Raw genomic sequence first — 20,904 nt, 5'->3', positions numbered from 1 at the left:
GTAACGGCTCGCGCCGTGTATGTGTGTGTGTACCATGCAAAGGGCACCAGATAGAGTGATGCGCTTTTGCGGGTACAAACATTCTAAGTTAAGTGGGACAGACAACAGAGCCGGCGCAGTAAAAGTTGTCAGTCGCACCATTCCATTTCAACATGGTGGCCAAAAGAAAATGAAGACAATGGGAAAGTGACGAAGTATAATTATCCTAATATTCTAAACTGATAAACCGAATCGAGTGATTCTTTGCACGACTACTGACCTTAGTCAACTACAGTTACAGGCTTATAATTTCATGAGGGACGGGCTCCGGCGTGTGCCAAAAGGAATGTTCGAAAACGGCAAAAATGAGGGTTCTTCTGCGCACTGGCGTCTCTGGCATGTAAAATTTGAAGAAGACATCAAAGAAAATGATTTAAATGGTACTATCTAGCCCAACCTGTTTATTAACTTCGATTCCATTTGTTACCTTTCTGCTTACCTCCACGAACCCCCTAAGGTATGTCAAAAAAAATGAAAAAGAAATTTTTGAGTTTTATATCCCACGATTACGCCGGTTAGGCTAAAGGAGACTGTGATAATGAGTAATGAATGAAATGGTGGAATGAAGAAAGTGAGAGGGAACGGGAGAACCCCTAGGAAACCCACGCACACGGTGTTTGTCCACTACAAAGTCCACTTGGCGGGGACTGGGATCGAACCCGGGACCCCAAGCACCAGAGGTGAACGCGCTACCACTGAGCCACCGCGGCTCCCTAAAGTATATCAATAACTTGATTACAATCGCTTCACAGCCTGAAGATTATATTCCAAATAAATATAATTATTATTGGTTATATGATATTCTGTCGTTAGTAAATAAATTAGAATAAAATATTGAATATTTTGTACTTCAAAATATTGGAGGGGACGCATTCCCCTTGTCCCCCCGCCAGAGACGCCCGTGTTTCTGCGAACCTTCTTATCGGAGGGGGGAATGTGTCCGATTACTACGGTACGTGATTATAGGCATTTCAACATGGCGCAAAACGGAAATTTTGTTCATAGACAGGCGCGCTAAAAATAGAAGGGCGGTCTCAATTCCCGATTTCTAATCGTTACGTATTACTACAGTACATGATCATAGCCATTTCAAAATGGCAGCAAACAAAATTGAGAACAACAAGATGGTGATTTTATATATATATATATATATATATATATATATATATATATAAACAAGAAAGGTGAACACTGGCGGAAGGGCGGGTCTAGATTGTTTTCCATGCAGCAAATATTTGATGGAAAGAGATCTTTAATAATGTAATGAAATTTAGTTTTCTAATACGATTGCGGTATTCGCCTTTTTTGATTGTAGTTAAAATTTGAGTTGAGTTTATTTTGAGTTTAACGTCCCGTTTAGCAGCAAGACTATGTGAGATGTGGACCTACTGAATAACGTGAAATCCAAACCACATGAGCTCCCGCCGGGAATCGAACCCGGGTCTCCCACGCCAAAGGCGCGTACGCTAACCACTTAGCCACGAAGGAGCTCTAGTTAAAATTTAATTGGGTTGTGTAACTTTAAACTATTCTAAAACATATCAATAAGTAGTAAAATCTACCTACTTCACATAACACATGGTATCATGAGTCTACTATGAAGAAAGGAAAAAGGCTGAAATATACTACTGAAACGTATTAAACGTCAGATCCAAAAAGAACAGAAAAAGATTATAGTAGTAATATTAATATTGAGAAAACCGTAATATTAATAATAGTCATAACATCACGAATATGCTCAAAGAATAAATACTCGAATTTGAGGGAGTTCCCCTTGTCGTAAGGCAACCAAAAACAACAGGTGCATGATGAAAGCAAAGAGGAACATTTTAAAGTAAGTTCCATCAAAATCGTACAATCTGTTCGAAAGTTATCGTCGGACATAACAAAATCACATACAAAGAGATAGCGCGATCTAGAGTGAGCTTCGCACCGAAAATTCCCAAAATTTGTTTCAATGATACTCGAAGTCCAGATATTACACGAAATTCAGACCATCTCAGATAGTCAAAGGGTTTCAAGTATCGGGTAATAAATTCTCAAAACCAAAGTCCGAAAAGTCTTCAACCTTATCGAACTTCCTTACCTCTACTTACGGTATATCAGAAGCTGTCTCCATCGAGAACTAAATCCTCGAAACAGAAAAAAAATCCTTTTTCTGCCTACTCTGTTGTTGACAATCGGTAAAGTGACAGTTTGTAGACTAATTGGGTTTTATGCATAGTCGTTTTGCCGTATGATTAGCGTCATATTAAATGCCTGACTGCTGCAGGAAACATGTTAGTCGAACTCTTTAATATTGCACTAATCATGGGTCAGAACGACTCCGCATAAGGCCCATGGATCTTGGATTCCAATCCTGTTCGGGTGATGCATGTTTTATCTTCCTTCCTTTGGCTCTGTCTGTCTGCCTCTCTCTCTCTCTCTCTCTCTCTCTCTCTTTCCTGACAAGACTACTTAATCCTTGTACAGTGAAACCTGTCGACTTGGCCACCTCTCTAAGTTGGCCACCTACTTATCTTGGCCTAGTTTGTCTTGAACCTGCATTTTCCCATAAGACATTCGTTACTTACTACTCTATAAGTTGGCCACCTATCTATCTTGGAAGTTGGCCACAATGAAGCAATGTTTATCCTATGATGGTAACGATAAATTTACCTGTGTATCTTGGCCAAGCAAAATACCGTTTTGTTATTTTTCTTAACTCTTTCGTATTCCCATATGAGAGGCAGATATTCTGTATTTGTGACTGGAGAAAAGAAGCAAGGATTCGCGCGATTTGCTCTTGGAGGTCAATGGCCAGAAGACTACCCTGTTAAAGGGGTGGTAAAGGAAGATATGAATAAGAAAAATTACGTACAGGAATTTAGGAAGTGGTTGTACGTATTTGTTTACCTGTCTGTTTTGGTAAAACCATTAGCTATATCAGCTCCTCTCATCAGTGGGGAGCTTTTTTAATTCCGGAAATTTCTCAAAGTTAAAACTAACCATCTCAATTAACTATTGGCACCTGTCGGCTTGTCAAAAGATAGCGGAGTTTTTGAGATATGAATTCCCTCAAGATTTTCTCAAAACAACATTTGCTCCGAGGAAAACACTTCTAGCTCATTAACAAGAGGTAGTTAACTACAATATTAGAATGTCCATATCTGCCAAAAAGAATAAAACAAATACGTCTAGAATGAACCACCATTCAGTAACAACTGAAAAGAAGTCATAAATTGCATATGAATTTCTCAATTTATAACTTAGCTTTTCTTTTTTTTAATCTGAATAATTTAGTGTGCTATAATATCAATTTTAATAAACTGCGTACATATGCTTCTATTTCATGGTTGTTTGTGTTAGTGTGTTTTCAATCCGAATAATCCAATGTACCATACTAGTTTTCAGGAGGCGAAAGGTATGCACATATATTAAACATACTATAGTAATATTTTCTAGTACTGTATATTTTTATGATTACTCTATATACGTTATTCATAAGTAGCTGTTGTGCCACTGCTTGTTAAAATTTTACAATCAAGTAATACTAGAAATCCTATTCTAAAAATACACCAATCACACTTGTTTTCTGTAAGTTGGCCACTTTTTGATGGAACCGATGGTGGCCAACACAGACAGGTTTCACTGTACATGAATAAACATTGGTCTTAAAGACATGTTGGTAGAAACTTTCTTTCACTTCATTTCAAGGGAGACAACTTTTAAAATGAACACCCTGCGTATATGTACTGCATATATAAGACTATACCTACGATAACATCGATTGCATTGTTTCTTCCAGATCTTTCAGTATTTGCTGCTTTCGAACAAATCGAATCTCTCAAACTCGTTGAATGTTACTAACACTTCGAGTGTGTCAAACGTTTCGAAAGTCTCAAACATTTCGAGAGTCTCGAAAGTTCGATAAAATTAAAATTCTTTATCGATGAAACGGTTTTGAAATTTTATCGAATTGTTATCGATTACTCGATTATCGGAGCAACCCTAGCCTGAAGCCGATTGCTCCCAATCGGGTCCCGCTCTAGTGTCGTCTACTCTACTCTCCAGTGTCGTTTTAACATAGGAAACAAGTGTGTTGTTGTCCCTATGACTAAATTTTGCTCCTAACACAAGTAATTAATATATGAAATTATGGTCGCGGGGCCTCCAGCCAAGTGGTTAAGATGGCTCTGCTACTCTCGGTTGTCAAGTGCACTCAACAACATATTGCAATACAGGTACATCCATGGACTCCATAAGGGAGGGTATGGCCTCTCCCTAACAAGTAAATGAATATTAATCCAATGTTCTCGGGATTGCCGCCAGAGTAAATGTTGCTGTGCTTTTGTTTCGTTACGAACACTCACACAACATCATTCACTCTGGCAGCAATCCCAAGAACATTGGATTAATAGTAGACGCCAGCAAAACTTCAAGATCATCGTGAGGTAAATGAATAGTTTGTATCAAGTTTCCGGGCATAAGCAAATATTTTCTGAATTTAATGCTGCAGTAGCTCCTTTAATTTTTTACGTTTCTGCATCTCCCAACACCCCTAACACTCCCCTAAATTTCCTTACACATAACCGTGGACGTAAAAATATAGTTTACTTTGAGTTTGTGTAAAGAAATTTATATCATTATTATGGATGCACACCATCTTTTATTTTGAACACCCCACTAAGTAAAAGTTCCTGGCGTTCTTACTGATTATGTCATGTGATACTACCGTGAATACCGAGATGGTGTCAAATAAATCAGCCTCAGTGCGACTTCTTTGTATATCCTTTCTTTTATATTAAAAATACAAACCAGAGAACAAACTTTGCCCTCTCCTGCGAAAAATCCCATGGATGTATCTTTTAAAAATCAAATCAGGATAATTGAATATATACTAGTACATACTGAATAGGTCGCTGCTTGTAAAGGTTTGTCTTCTAACTCGAATATTCCAATGGAAAATGTCATCCATCTTCCATCAGTTCCTTAAGGTTTGTGATCGTCTCATCACCATTTCATTTTGTCTGCAGTTAATAACGATTTCAAGCTGCTTATAACTGTCATAAGTAGCTATCTACGATGTTCTCACTACCGATTTTCCTGACTTGAATTCTTTTCAAAAAGATACAGCTCTAAAGAAATCTTTGAACAAATGAATTCATATCAATGTGCACTTCATTACGTCTTACAAATATAAACTTACGGAAACATAGATTTCACCATCGTATTTCTCGTAAAATTCTAGCCCAAATTGATATTTTACATGATGACCTCCTTTCTATTTAAAATATCGAACGAAATAGAAGATGGTCGATTTCAAGATGGCGGTCACGATGATAAGCGTACCCTCAAATTGATATCTACTTCTTTCCGGTGTCAGTCAATGTGTTGTTTTTCATTCCTTTACCGTTTTACAAATAAAGTGAAATTTTTTAACTTGAAACACGTTGTTATGGCTTATTCTGATCAATCAGGTTTTTGGCCTTGTGGCAGTCTTTATGGACGGAAGCACTTTAAATTTTGCTTAGACTCGTTTTTTGATATTCCACACTTATATCTGTAAAGTTTGGTTAAGAAACTAGATTTTGGCATCCATAAGTTTACTTGTAACAGAAGAAAACTATGAAATACTGGTACATAACCTTGAAAAACTGCGAGGCACAAGAGTGAAATTAGCTGCTATAAGCAATGTACAGGGTGACGTTTTCACCAGAACATTTTGCAGATGGAAAAAACGTTATAAAGGGAAGTGAGGCCCGTCCATGATGAGAGGTTACTATTAATTCCTCCTGAAAGAGGACTCCACAACATACAAACAGGGAAATGTTTCGAAACTGTCTTTGCCGTTAATCGTTTTTCTTATTAAAGCTTATAAGTAAACATGCAGGATGTTCCGGGGATAGACTGACAAACTTATCTTATGTATTCTGCATCTCAATACAAGAAAAATATTTTTGTGCGGGAGAATACTGAAGTGCACCCGTCGTGTCGACAGGTTTACGTTTGTTTCACATAATAAAAGAGGGTATGACTTGTGTGCGTTTTCGTGCTGCGAACACAATTGATTGGGATTTACGATTATTTTACCACTGAAATATAATTGAGGTAAGTTTTAGTGATCAATATATAAACAATGTATCTCAAATATGAAGTTACTGGTCTTTGAAAGAATAGCATAAAGAGCAGTAGGAAATGTCAATAAAACATCAGGTAAAAGATCATCATTGAGTATGACTGACAATGAAGATGCCTTTAGGAACGGGCGACTTTTCATAAGAGATTATACGCAGGTGTTATGTTGTATTCAATTATAAGTCATATTAGGGGTCATAGTGGTCTGGTCTCTTGTAAATAGTTGAAAAGTGACCAAAAGCACACGATAAAGTGACCAAAAGCACACAAAAAAGTGACCAAAATATTATCATGGCCCTTTTTTTCCTTTATCAATTTCTCCATCGCCTCTCTCTTTGTTGTTTTGTTTAATCTTTTCTTCTTTACTTTTTTTTTTTTTTTTGAGCTTCCTCCTTTCTAGGTTTTCTAAGTATGCTTTGTAATTACGGTAAGCAGACTTAGCAGGTGTAAGAAGCTTCTGAGTAGGTGGAACCAGTTCTGGCCTATTTCCGAATTTCTTCATCCCAGACATTATATTTAACTTAGCACTGAGAGTTCTCAACGGCATGAAATATTCAAATCATCACCTATTCTTAAGAAGAACATACAAGAAGCATAACACAAGACGAACATGAACCACACATACACAACGTTGAGCGGAGCGTTAACTATTACGAGAGAAAACTATAAGACTATTATGATAGAAGAAAGAATAGACACAGAAGATTTCTCAACCCCACCTTGAGAGCTTAAGCATCTACCAACCATTCACTGTGCTTTAGAAAGAATAAAAGCTGAAGTGAGAATAAAGCTGACTGTTTCACATGTGGCAACAAGTACTAAAGCTTTCAGAAGAGTAATGAGTAACAAGTTTCTGCCTTTTTCCATTTATTTTTATAACATTTTTCTTAGAAAACTGCCAATGCAAAACATAAATTACATGAAAAAGTCACTTTACCTCCCACAAAAGTAAGTTGACTGTAACCAACTTGAAAAAAAGTGACTCGCTATGAGCCCTATCATATTAACGCACATTTCAAATAGGGCCTATTATTTTGACCTCAAATTGCAAAATAACTTCCGAAAATCAATTCGTGTAAGGCCTAACTGACAAGTATTTATAGTTATTATGACGCATTTAAGACGTCATTCACTTATATTTCCAACAATATAAGGATTGTTGATAGCTTTTGCTAAATTTTTAAATCACATCTTAAAAAGTATAATTATTGTTGTACGCATGACTGCCCGAAGGGTGGGGAAAGGGGTCAGTTACATCACCTATATTTTCGAAAAAGTGTTAAATTATTCGAAATACATGCCAAAACTTGTTAGATTGGCTTGCTGATACACTGTCGTATTTAATAGATTAGTATGAAATTCGGTAATACTATAGATATTTACTATATTTAATATATGCATAGTGGCGTAGCGGATTTTATTTCGGGGAGGGTATGGGGGTACTCCCCCGGAAAGTTTTCGGCAATGGGGAAACTAAACCGTAATTTTAGGGTTTCTTTTAACAACTTCAACATTTCCGGGGGCCTTCAGTGTTAGGTAATGTGGGAACTGATAACGTAATTTTAGATTTTATTTTAAAAACTATTCAAAATTTCGGAGGTCACTAAACAAGTAGTATTATGATTATGTCCTTTTCAGATATGATGTATAACATTGCTAGTTGTAGATTTACGTATATATAATTTTACAATGAAATGTACCTTATATATGTTTAGTATATTAACTTTCACGCACTATTTAAGAGCACATTTTGATTTCCATCCATTCTGACTGCAAAATCTGTATTAAACATTTGAAATGAAATGAAAATTATATTATATATATATATATATATATATATATATATATATAGATAGATAGATAGATAGATAGAGGTTCTACAGACGACCGGCCCTGCTTACTTTCACTTGATATCCAAATTTAACTGAAAAACAGACTCAAGGAGAGATGGTTTATAGAACCTATAAAAATTATAGATCGATAGAACACCTGTCTTAATGATAGGAATAACTAATTTTAGCACCATTAAAATGAAATACGTTACGTAATATTCTGTTATGTGAAAAAATCTTACTCATCGCTTCTTCGATGTTTCTTTATTCTTTTTAGTTTAACATCGCACGATTATGCACCGAGGCTAACGGAAACGGTAATGATGAGATGGACGATGATGGTAGAATAACGAAAGTAAAAGCAAACGAGAGAACTGAAAAACAACATACACACGGTGTTCATCTATCACAAAGCCCACTTGGCGCAAGTTGGGATCGAACCAGGGACCCTACGCGTTAGAGGTGAGCATTTAACAATTGAGCACGGCGGGTTTTATTTGGGCAATCATTTCATTCAGTTCGTTGTTTTGAAACCGAGCGAAGAAAACATTAGTAGTCTTTATTCTTTCTTTCACGGTTAATATAAAAGGAAGCAAGAAATAAGTACAGACATTTGGACAATCACAATGCGGGTAAGACAGAGGTGACGAAGAAACATGAAAAAACTTAAGAGATCGTTCGGTGGTCACTTCCGAAAAGAGTTGTTAAGTCTGCTGATAGGCCAAGGTCAGCTCGGAGCTGAGCATGATGAAGGCAATCCACAAGCCGATGTTGAATACTTTGTCCAGCTCCACATGCTGCACAAAATGATAGATCTTCCCCACGAAGTAGAAAGTCATATGTTAAGTGTGATTGTCTAATGCGAAGTCGAGTTACAATTCGTTCCTTCTGTCGAGATCATCTTGAGCTGCTGGTCTAGTGCATATAATTTATTGTTATAGCTTGGTCCCATTCGAGCTGTCAAACAGTGGTCCAACTGAGTACGAATAACGAGCACAGATCCATGCTGGGTATAGGGAGAAGAAGCTCTCTTCCTTCATGGGCACCGATTTTCGCCCGACCAGCTATGCCAATATGACTCGGAACAAAACACCCATGTACTAATATACGACATAAGAGGATTTGCTGTACAAAAGGATGTTTACATTACACATCAAAGAAGCTACTCAGGACAAGGACTTAATACACATGTTACATCGAGTGATATGGAAGGCCAGTCCAGAAAACTTAGTGAGTATGGTGCATCACTTGATACAGGTGGCCATCCAAGAGAATCACGGTACCTATTACGGGGCATGAGAGGTCATTTACGAAGGTGATTCAAATGAAAATCTTAAAAGTGCTACAGTATAAATATCACAACAATTAAGAAAAAGCATACCTATCATTTTTCAACGTAGTCTCCCTAACGTTCAATGAAGTATTCCAACGCTTCGGAAGTGTATGGATACCACGTTTAAAAAAGTCTCTTGATCGTGACTGCAGCTATTCGTGTACCGCGGTTTTCACCACTTCTGAAATTCTTGGATCCCAACGCTTCTTTGAGCGGTCCAAACACATTGTAGTTACTAAAGAGGTCTAGTGAATAAGGTGGGTGTGGGGGCATCCAATTCCAAATCCTGTATAGTTTCAACTGTCAAACGGATCGAGCGTTGTCATGGTGCAAGAATACACCTGAAGTCAGAAGTTCTCGTCGTTTATTCCGAATTGCAGGGCAAAGTTGGTTTGTGAGCGGATATAAATAAGAAGTGCTGGTTATTGTTGCCATCTCTCCATGTAATGTTCCAAAATGATCCCCTTTGCATTTCAGAGGAGAATGAACATGATTTTCCCGCTGATGGTTGAGAGCAGAATTTTTTAGGTTTCGGTGATAAGGCATGGTGTCATTCCTTGCTTCTGGTCATTCGATCTTCTTGTTTCTGGTTGGCGGTATGAACCCAGGTCTCATCAACCTAACGATTCTTTCCAGAAATGACTTACCTTCGACGTGACAGTCTTTCAATTCAGCTGTCAAGCAAGGTGACATCCATCTTGCATACATTTTATTGAACTGAAGCATGTTCTGGATAATATTGTGCGCTAAACTAACACTAATGTTCAAAATTGTGACTATTTCCTTCAGAATACTATGCCTGTTATCTTTATAAGCTCTTCCACTATAATACTGTTTTCATCCGTCACTACGCGGTGAGCCTGCCCCGGTCGTGGGGCATTCTCCACAGAATGGAAACAGCACTGGTGGTCTATGGTACTACATGAGAGCAAGACACCCAACTATAATAGAAGAAAACACAGGGACGGCCACACTTTCTCAAGATGAAAACGCTGATGATGTCACAGAAGTTGTTGAAGTGCGAATACCTTCAGATTTTACCATCCCTGATGAAAACTACTAACTATATAGTCACAAGGAAGATCTTTCCCACTGAAATTTTCCTGTTTCCGAACGTCTAAAATGAGCTAGAGGAAATACATAAAATTAAATTCATATTCATATAATGGTTGAAATTCACCTCGAAAAGGTGTCAGTCAGTCAGTTGTCTAAGTGCTACTTTTGCGTAATTTCTAAATTTTTGCCACTATTACTGGGATTTAAATTATATGGCAATCAATTATCAACTAATCGGTTTATTTTTAAGTCAAGAGTCTTTTCTATTTTCAGTTTTGATGGTTCGCACTCTACTATTTGTACAATCGTCGCAGATAGTGATATGTTGTCGGGATATGATGCATGTAGTAGCACATGTTGTAGGCTGTTACGTCGAGTTTCAAAACTAATTTGTATTTGTTTCCAATTCAAAACTTCAGGCTACAAGAACAAATTCTAAGAAATATTTCATGACTCACTGATACGTTGGTTAATTCTTCACAAACATCTGATTTGCAGCAAAGTATCCTAAATTTTAAAACCTTTTTATATTAAAATCATTTTGTTCCTTATCGCACTGAAGAAGGTTCCACAAGAAAGAAAAAAAAAGGGGGGAGGTAAATGTATACATAAACAGCGGTGAGGAAAGTTGAATCAATACTTCGTCAATTTCTAACGATTTCTGCAAGAAAAGGCTTCTTGGTATAAATATATACACGCAACTTTTTTTTTAAGTGCATCTCTTGCAAATTCTAGTACATTTAATTCAAAATTCAATTAAACACTTGTTCGGTAGTGTTACCAGTGAACTATCTCATACAACAGAAACTACAACTTACCTGCATTGCAGCGAACTCATCTCCATGTTGAAGATATTTTTTGAATTTTGAAGAAGCACTCCCCATGGTGGGTTGCAAATGAAAAATAAAGTACTGTAATTGCCCTTTCGTTCAGAGTATTCGTCAAGAAATCCTGTATCCTCTAGTGTGATGTATAAACCGCAATGTTCGTAGCAATGTTCTCATTGGAATGTTGTTTACCATCATCTTAGAATTTCCTGAAAGAAAGAAATAAAAAATCACAATAGGAATAACACTCGCTCTTCAAAAATAAATTATTCGCTTCACACATCACTATGTCAAATTTACCTATTTTAAGCAGAAATGTATGATTTACGGCTGAGTATGTTTACACAACATCAAAACATTCAATAAACGATATACATGAAAAGAATAATCGAGTATTCTTCTAAAATAAGTTTTAATGTTTAGCAATTAACAATGTATGTCCCTTAATGACATGATGGCACGTTGTCTCTCCGTCTCAACCCTGAATTTTTGTCACTAGAGATTACCAATGTTATTATGAGATCGGATAAACATAAACTCAAGTTTCGAGATTATTTCTTGGTGGTCAAGTGGACAACGTTTGCACACTCTACATTAATCTAGTCTAATACAGCCACGGTGATAAAAGTAATGTTGAACTTCAATTAATGAATTGGGCTTTTTCAGGTTTTCTGTCTACTCTTTTGTCTTTGAGAAACTCTTTCTTGTAAAAACTCTAAATACATCACTTAAAACCTGCATCCTTTTAATGATAAATTAACATAAAGCTTCAGTGAAGAAATGAAATGTTGGTAAGTAGAAGAGAAATTAGTAAATATAAAATGAAGTACAAAATTGCAGTAAAACCAAATTTTTCTCACTAGTAACTTTCAATACAAAGATAAATTTGGATATACATACCTAGGTATAAGGTATAACTTAATGAAACAAACGTCAGAGGCGATTTCTGACACCAAGATAAACAAAACAAAATAGGTCTTATGAAATTATAGTATTGATTATATTGGCAGAATTAGCGAGAGCCGAAAGCGTGGGAACAGTTAATTTCGAACCGGTAGATATCGACGTGTAGAGAAAGACAAACGTACGTTGTCGGACACATCACAAAAGATGTTCATGCATGACAAGGCCGGATTATGGATTGACGACTCTGTTCGAAGATACCTGGGTCATGGCGAACAGTTGCACACGTGTTATGGACACGATGTTCCAAGTGTGACATCGTTGATAGCAGTAGTATACACCACACTTTTCATGTATACCCAACAGATAAAAATCTACCGAATTCAGGTCCCGAGATCGGGCAGGCCAATGCACTGTACCGCCACTCCTGATCCAACGTCTTGGAAAGTTGTTCAACCACCGGCAAACATTCGCAATGAAGTGCGCAGGAGCCCCATAATGCATGTACAGATTGATAAAATTAAAGTATTTACAAAAAGTCCAATTACTAACAAACTCGAGCGCCGTGTGCTTTGCATTCAGAAACACAAGTCTCGATCCACTAATTGCTCCTGGTATCAATTCAACTCGTCGTCGTCCTCCTCCTCTCCTTGTTTAAAGCAGTCTGTGAGACCTAATATACTCTTTCCAGGCAAATGGAAAACCATGTTTATAAGCTTTATAGCTCTGAAACACCGTTTTAGAGCCTGAATAAAAAAGTAACAAAATGTTCCCATAGCTTCATAAACGCCGTTATTTGCATTCTTTCCCTTCTTCAAAGACTGCATATCACATCAATCTAGGAAGATACTCCTTGTGAAATCTGAAAATTGTCAATCACGGCAGTTGTTTTGTGCTTCCCAGAGTTTGTAACGCGGGCGAAAAGCTCTAAAAACTACTGACAGAAATGAGTGCAATTCAATGATTAATTTAATTTTGTTTTCCAGTAATTGCAAGCAAATGTTCCAGGGGTCTGATTTAGGCAGGACAGAAGGATGTAATTTCCCCTTCCCTAGAGGCTGATAAACACATATTGTGTGATCAAATGTATAGTAAACCATTGATATTAAAAGTGAAACACTTATGTTGGCAAATTCCCCCCCCCCCCCCCCCCGAACAAAATCTAAAATGAGGCTACTTTAAGCAACAAACCGATAGAGTTACGATAGCACATTGCTAGAGCGCTTACATTTGGTTTCAAAAGTCGAAGGTTGATTCAAAGCCATGTGCGTTCATAGTGGATGACATTGAGAGAGAGATTCAAATATCGAGACAGAAAATGCAACTTTAGAACTGGTTATAAACCGATAGGACAACATCAATATTAGGACGAAATTTGTGATTGTGTGAAACAGAAGAAGAGACTCCGAACTGCGAGGATCACATTAGGCAGTTATCGAATTAAGATGAACTCTTTCTAGAGCATCCGACGATTGCGAAGAGGGAGAAAGATACTAAGATCTGGGGAATTAAGAATTAAAAAAAAAAAAATTAACTTCCGAGACAGGTTTCGAATCATGAACCTCTTAGCTATTGAACCATGACTATCCATTCAGCCACGGAGAACTCTACGCAGTCATTCATATACTTTTCCTTTAGCTACACTGAGAAACTAATAGAATGGAATATTCCAAAAGTTGACACGGTGGGTGCGCCTGTTACACTGAACGTAGACCTCTTGTAGCTCAGTTACACGGTGCATAATGAACTTCCCCTTGTTCAGGAATACTTTTTAAGGCAGTAGAAGTTTGTTACTACTGTTTGAGTTATATTTGATGGAACGATCTTGATCACGAAGCTCTAGTAGAAAATGAAATCGTCCTAAACATGTTAGACTTTTGAAAATAACGTCTTAAGAAAAAAGTGGAAATACCCATAAGAGTATCACTTGGGTGCGAACCCATAACTTTAATAAATAGCGTATTTACGTCATTGCCTGTTAGATGAATGGTTAATTTAAGAGACTTCTACGTGGACTGTCCTAGGTTCGAATCCCGACCACTCTTATCGTTTTTATTTCTATTAGCTACGTTCATACTGTGCATTCCAGAAGCTGAAGTTTGAATTAAATGTAGCCGCAGCTAGTTTAACCCGAAATTATTTTCAAATATGAAATTTGTTATTACATCCTTTTAACTTGCGTTGTTTCAACTTTGATATTAAATCTTACAACCTTAACTCATTCCCCTACGACATATCAAGATGAAGTTTTGCACAACTACGACAGTCGGGCGGTAATACAATATTGGATTGTTACTGTAATTATATAGCTTCAGAAACATTTGACTCAGAAAAATACGTACAGTGGACCGTACGATACACATGGACTCCTGGACGAATTTCAAACAAATTTAGTATACGCATAAATTTCCATCTGAAAAATATACTGTGAAGCGAGGGTGTAAGACAGTGAAACCATTCCTAGGAGGGGAAGGAGTGATATGTAAAAGTAATAGAATATGAGATATCGGTGTCGAATTCTTTCTGCGTTCGAAGAGATGAATAGTGGCACTCCAAACGAACGCCCTATTTTTTTTTTTTAGCCATGCATAAATAGGAAATGATTTTAAAATTATATTTTTTTCATTCAAGTATGACTTTTTAAAATACCTGTCCTTCACTTTTATTTTTTAAATTTGTACTTCTTAGTTATAATTACATACATATTCTGTTTATATTTTATTCTATGTTATACATTTATTAATTACATTTTATGTCTTATATATTTGAAGAGAAGTTTATGACAATTCAGAGCAGCAGGGCCTTACACAGGATTTAAGCCCTAGATGTCTAGAGTCCCCCCCTCCCCCGACATCACTACTTTTCTGTAAATGTTACTTAATTCTAGAGATGATGTTCAACATTTTAGTACAGTATGTGCTCATATTGAATATAAACCCCTCAAAAAGATTTCGATCCCTGAAACAATAACAAGTCACTCTCAACCAAGACAAAATACCAATTATAAGTATGTATTAACTTGGGATCAAAGCATTCTCTGTAGAGTGACGGAAATAATATAATTCAATGAATAAAAACTAAACTAACCTTCTCCATAGCAGAACATGCTGCGATCCGCGATGTGATCGCAGAAAATTTGCCACGCCTGTGCAGAAAAATTGCCACAGGAAAAAAAATAGCCAACAGGAAAGTATGAAAACATGCCTGCTATGTGTAGATGTCAAATACTCGTACGACTCGCATACATACTGGTCGGGATAACCATGGGACGTAAAACAAAGATTTTAGAAGATTTCAGACTCGTATAAATATAGTTTGAACTTTTTCTTTTTCGTCTCGTAAAGCGCATTTTTTCTTTTAGCAAAACTTAAAAAAAAAAAAGTGACTTCAGAGGTCGTAATTCGAACAGTGGCGGATCTAGCCCGGGGCCGGGGAGTCTAGGCCCCCCCCCCAAATTTTGAACTTTTTACCTTCTAGATCCGCCTCTTAACTCGAACTAGGGACACCGCTGAAAACTGTTTACCATGCTTCATTTAACACTGTAATAAAAACATGATGGTATCATCTTAATTTTTTTGATCTGGTATTCCTGCAGAAAATTTTTGACTTACGAAAGCTCATCGCAGAAAGACAAAGCAAGTTTTGCCATCGGGCTAATCTTAACAATTAAATTCTTTTAACCGAACAAGTTAACAAAAAGGCAAACTAGTAAAATGTTATTTTCGTGAAGTACATTCCCACAAAATACAAGGAAAACAGCAGACATTGAGGTCAAGGCAAGACTGAATATAAAGTGGTATAAATATTGAAGGGAGGCAAGCCCCCCTAACACAGACGAAATAATAACATTACTATTATAATAAATACCTGTCTATGTTTAACAATTTTAAAATAATAACGTAACACACCAACAGTACCGAACTACTTTCGTAAACATCCACCTCTGAATAGAAAGTTACGAACTAGACCTGACATGAATTTTCACCGCAGGAGTATTTCTACACAATGTAGGAAAGCTATATATTATGTTGGTTTAATTGCCTCAGATGGCGGCCCCGAAATACAGAATTTACAGAGAAATGAACAGAATCAGTATGAGAGTACCAAAACAGGTAATAAAGGCCATCAGTGTATGGTGATTAATTAGTAAGAGAAACGAAGTTAAATTCTGGGCTATGTGAGTTTGCCTATTGATGCCACAGAGGCAATAGGACATCATATGACAGTGTTTCAAACACTGTCGTATTAACTAACCTACGACGTGTATGCTGCTGAAATAGAGGAAATACAGAAATATAGTGCGGAAACCAATGAAACGAAAGTTGCATGTGAACCAAATTTTGGATGCAATCCATTTTATGGGGACATAAATTTGTAAGACCCACTAAAGAAATAGTTACTTGATTTGGTACAAATACGAAATGGAACTGTGTTCTTTACCAAGTAGTACTCCATAAGAAAGATATGATAAAGTGAAGTTCACACTTACTAACTACATAAATTCACTAAAGAAAATGATCATTTATATAAACTCCATCTCCCTTAGCCTCAATCTATAATCGTGGGACGTTAAACTAAATATTTCACTTCATTTCATTCATATAAATTCTCATGAAATGGAGACATGAATCCTCTAAATATTTATAGCAGAATGTCAATGTGTGCAAATTCTTTGCAAATGGATGTGTACTGAACTCAGTCCTCAAAGCAGCTTTCCTTTTTCCCCTCATGCTCACTAAATAATCTATTTTTCTTTTTCTAGAACTGTTGAAGTGGGGAATAAGTGCAATTGTTGCTATTTAGTTTCGGCAACGTTAGAGTCCTCTCTTTACAAGTGAAAATAGGAATGCTATATTTTTCGTGCAGAATTTGTGAAAGAAATGCTACCGATATTATTAACACAAATAATAATAAATAAAAAAAATAGACATCATCTTGAAGAAAAAAAAGCAAAGTAACTTGAACTGAATGTTTTCGTTCCTTTAATTCAGTGCAAGAAACAGTAGTTTCACTCACAGGCAAGCTAAGCATATTTATTTCTGTTACTTTTACTTTCTCTCTCCACTACACAGTTAGATTTTCTCTCAATTGCACGATAGATTTTTAGTGTACGCGTCTTAAGTTAGAAATTTAGATGTGCTTTAAAAGTTCTCCAGAAAGAATGATCGAATAAATATCGTTGTACGTATATTTACAAAGTTAGGCCCGAAGAGTCCCGAGAAATAGGGTTGGATATTTAAAAAATTTATGGTCGGAATCTTACTAAGCTCGCGGTCTCGACCCGAGCCCGAGCAGACCTCTACCAGTGACCGACTGGGACAAAATGGGTGTTATTTGATTACTATTCACACGTACATTAATAATTAATATGCTATTTTCCCGAAAATTCTAGTTTGACCCTGAAAATCTGGGATTTGGGGCAATTTGCACCTGTGATCAACTGGCACGAAATGGGTGTCTTCGATTCGTATTCACACGTACATGAATAACTGATATTCCATTTTTCTGAAAATTAGCAAACATCTGCAATTTTGGATCTTGGATTTTCGTTGATTATCCGGATCAAAATGGAATTTCCGGGAAAATGACAGGGTTAACTGTTGTATCGCCGGATCATTTTTAGTAAATTAACCAGATGAATGGAGAATTTAATTTGGTTTGTGGGGAAGAGTCAGTGTAAGTCAAATGAGGAAATACTTGAAGTTAAGAAAATATTGTTGTGTTGTTTTTGATTATGTAAGCGGTACTATATGTGGAGGTGGAAGGAACTATTTGGCGGAGAGGTATACTTATGATTTATGGGAAAGGCAATGTGGAAATGTTACGTAAATGACAAGATTGTCACATATCGTGTTGGAGTTTTATCGAGTTGTCCAAAAGTAAGGAGTGTCAGTTGTTGAAATCGTGAGAAAGGCATGGTCTATTAAACAGGCGAACACTTTGTCGTAAGGGTAGAAACGAATTGAAACTAGAGAAAGTAGGAATCAAACAAAAAATAGGAACATCTAACCAAACAATCTAATCTAACCTAATTTAGTACATTTTGTTAGTTTTTTGGATGGCATTTAGTATTCCTCCAAAGCTGTGCAACACATAAGCCATGCGTTTTATGACGTGGTTTTCCTCTACCGTGATTTATGTTTATACCCACCGTCGTTCACGCGCCTGGTCCTTATGGAGGCAGATCTTCACTACCGCTTGGGCCCGCCGCTGCGCTCTCGTCCTGACTCGGTTACATAGCACTCGTGCTTTTTAGTGGCCACCTAAGACAAGTTGGTACGTGTTTCATGCACTTTTTCTTTTCGCCCACACCATTTCGAACAATAATCACTACTAAGTATGCCAGGATCACAACCTAGTATTTTGGAAGATAAACTATATTATTCCGGTTTTTTCCGATCTTAGTGCAGTCCTGCGATACAGCAATAATGCCAAATGGCATATCAATTATTCATGTACATGTGAATAAGAATCGAACGACACCCATTTTATCCCAACAAGTCACTGGTTCGCATTGCGCAAATGGTTGCACTTTTTATTTTGGACCCATAATTTGACCTTGAAGCGTTTGTCTCCAAAAATCTCAAGTGGTACCACTGGACACAGCTCATCAAAATTGCATTTTAAACCCAAAAAAAAGTTTCAAAATACGGGGCCACGGTAACTCCCTTTTAATTGGAAAGTGAAGTAAAATTTATTTGAATTTTCATATTATTGTAAATTTGCACATTGCAATCAACATGCTACACCTACGTATTTTCGAGTTTAATAGGAACCACGGAACATAACCTTGTAATCCTTACTAATGCTCTATTGTTTACATTTGTATCTAAGGTAGTAACACAAATTCTAATTTTTCAAGCACTATCTATATTAAACGACGCTCATAAACCGTCTGAGAAACTTTATAACGTATTAGCACGCACAATTTTTATAAAATATTATCAAGGTATATTTATTGGAAATTTGACAGGTACCAGAAACACCGCGCGGGCCATAATGTTTTGAGGAAATGTAGACTGTCTACTTCGGTTTCAGATGGTTGAATGGATAACTTGAAATTATCAGCAACCGAAATTATAACTACAGTATCACCAAATTATATGGATATGTAATACATAGCAACAAAACATTTATTATACACTATAGTTATGAACTCACACTCGGAACAACAATCAGCTGCTAGCACACACACATCCTTCTTAAATTGCTTGCAATATGAGCTCTCCCACAATCGACTCGAGAGTGTCCAAAATGGCGCTAATATTATAATTTACAATAAATATATACTTACACCCATATAGCTTTCGAGATGTTGAGCCTTCATTGTTCACCTAATTTTATTTACGAACATCTTTCATGCTTAAATAATATACACTTTCCTTCCCATTTCAACACCACTGCCAGTAATCGATCTCATGCCTTTAACGTCTAGCACAGTAGCATTTGCACAAAGCCTTCAGAGCAGACACAACCACAAGAATTATCGATAAAATTTCCCTCCTGATCGCATAATTTCCCTTAAGCTGGTAAAATTCCCTGTCCAATCTAGAAAATTTTGGTAAAAGAGAACACTTCAGTATCACATTGAGAAAGATGATACGCTTTAAATCACAGAGGTACAACATTCTAACCAGGTGTGCAGCCCCGGTTTCTATAGGGTGATTAGGAAGCGATTGAAACTATTTTGAAACGTTAAATTTATATTTAAAAAGTTATCCAATTATTACCGTTTTCTGTTCTCTAGGAAACAACAGTGAAACCGGAAATTGTAGTAAATTTCTAGAACTTCAATTTTAGTTCAGGCAGGAGTGTCCATAAGGGGGGAACATGACGTGAATGGCGTTATTAGAATTAGGGGGTATTTTTAAATGTAAAATAATTAAAATTGCCTCATTTCACGCAAAGACAAAAAATGTAAAAACTATTTAGTCACGCGAGCTCCTCCGTGGGTAAGTGGTTAGCGTACGCGCCTTTGGCGTGGGAGACCCGGGTTCGATTCCCGGCGGGAGCTCATGTGGTTCGGATTCCACGTTAATCAGTAGGTCCACGTCTCATATAGACTCGCTGCTGAAAGGGACGCTAAAATCAACTCAACTATTTACTCATTCAATTACTACATTATTAGACTATACCTTTCTGCTCCCCCTTCTTTCTCCAATCCACCGTTGTAGTACCGTAACCATTTTAATGAACGTTTTTCTGCCTTGTAATTTGATTTTTCCCAATTAAACAGAATCATATAACAAATATAATTAAACTCCTTCCCCCCAGAATTTTCTAAGGCTACCAAATATTCTTGCCAGTACGGGTATTCAAAAATCTTCAAACCAGCGGCGGATCCAGGGAAGCGATCGCCCCCCCAGAAGAGGGAACTTTCTTATTCTATACATATAAATAAAACCCATTCCAGAGTTTGAAGCTGTTAAAAGTAGCTCTAAGTAACAGTATGACAACCCACCGCTTCCCCCCAGCAGTAGAATAGCCAGGATGTGTGTTTGGGGGGGGGCAAGTGCTGTTATAGGTACATATAGAAAAATTACAAACAAAAAATATATAAACATAAAAATATATAAAAAATTACAAACATCAAAGCACCAAAGTACATTGTCGGACCTCTTTGGGGGGCGGCCCCTCCGGCCTTCCCTTCCCTACGCCACTGCCCCCCCCAGAAGTCGGTCCTGGATCCACCCCTGCTTCAAACACACGCATAACGAAAGTTTGCTTAATACTTATTTATATAAGAGTGAAAATATAATTTTGCAAACAGGAAAACAGAACTATTTTTAGAGTAACC

General features: G+C 36.9%; 1 protein-coding gene across 3 annotated transcripts in view; it reads right to left on the bottom strand.

The window, feature by feature from the left end:
• Positions 1-19,741, bottom strand: part of LOC145674929 (ankyrin repeat and IBR domain-containing protein 1-like) — a 124,356-nt gene extending 104,615 nt beyond the window's left edge. For 2 of the 3 annotated variants that reach the window (XM_081745187.1, XM_081745201.1), the window contains exons 1-2: positions 19,402-19,741; positions 11,196-11,413 (exon numbers count right to left, since the gene is read on the bottom strand). In XM_081745187.1, the coding sequence (XP_081601313.1) occupies positions 11,196-11,261 (66 nt within the window). In that variant the 5' untranslated portion in view covers positions 11,262-11,413; positions 19,402-19,741. Of the gene's footprint in view, positions 1-11,195; positions 11,414-19,268; positions 19,373-19,401 lie in introns of those variants that run through there. The other variant, XM_081745195.1, reaches the window with a different exon arrangement.
• Positions 19,742-20,904: the final 1,163 nt, after the last annotated feature.

Source organism: Thermobia domestica, chromosome 2 (assembly GCF_964235325.1).
Source record: "Thermobia domestica chromosome 2, izTheDome1.hap1.1, whole genome shotgun sequence".
Lineage (NCBI taxonomy): Eukaryota > Metazoa > Arthropoda > Insecta > Zygentoma > Lepismatidae > Thermobia > Thermobia domestica.
The sequence above is the reverse complement of the archived record's forward strand: the minus strand, read 5'-3'. Positions and strand labels throughout refer to the sequence as shown.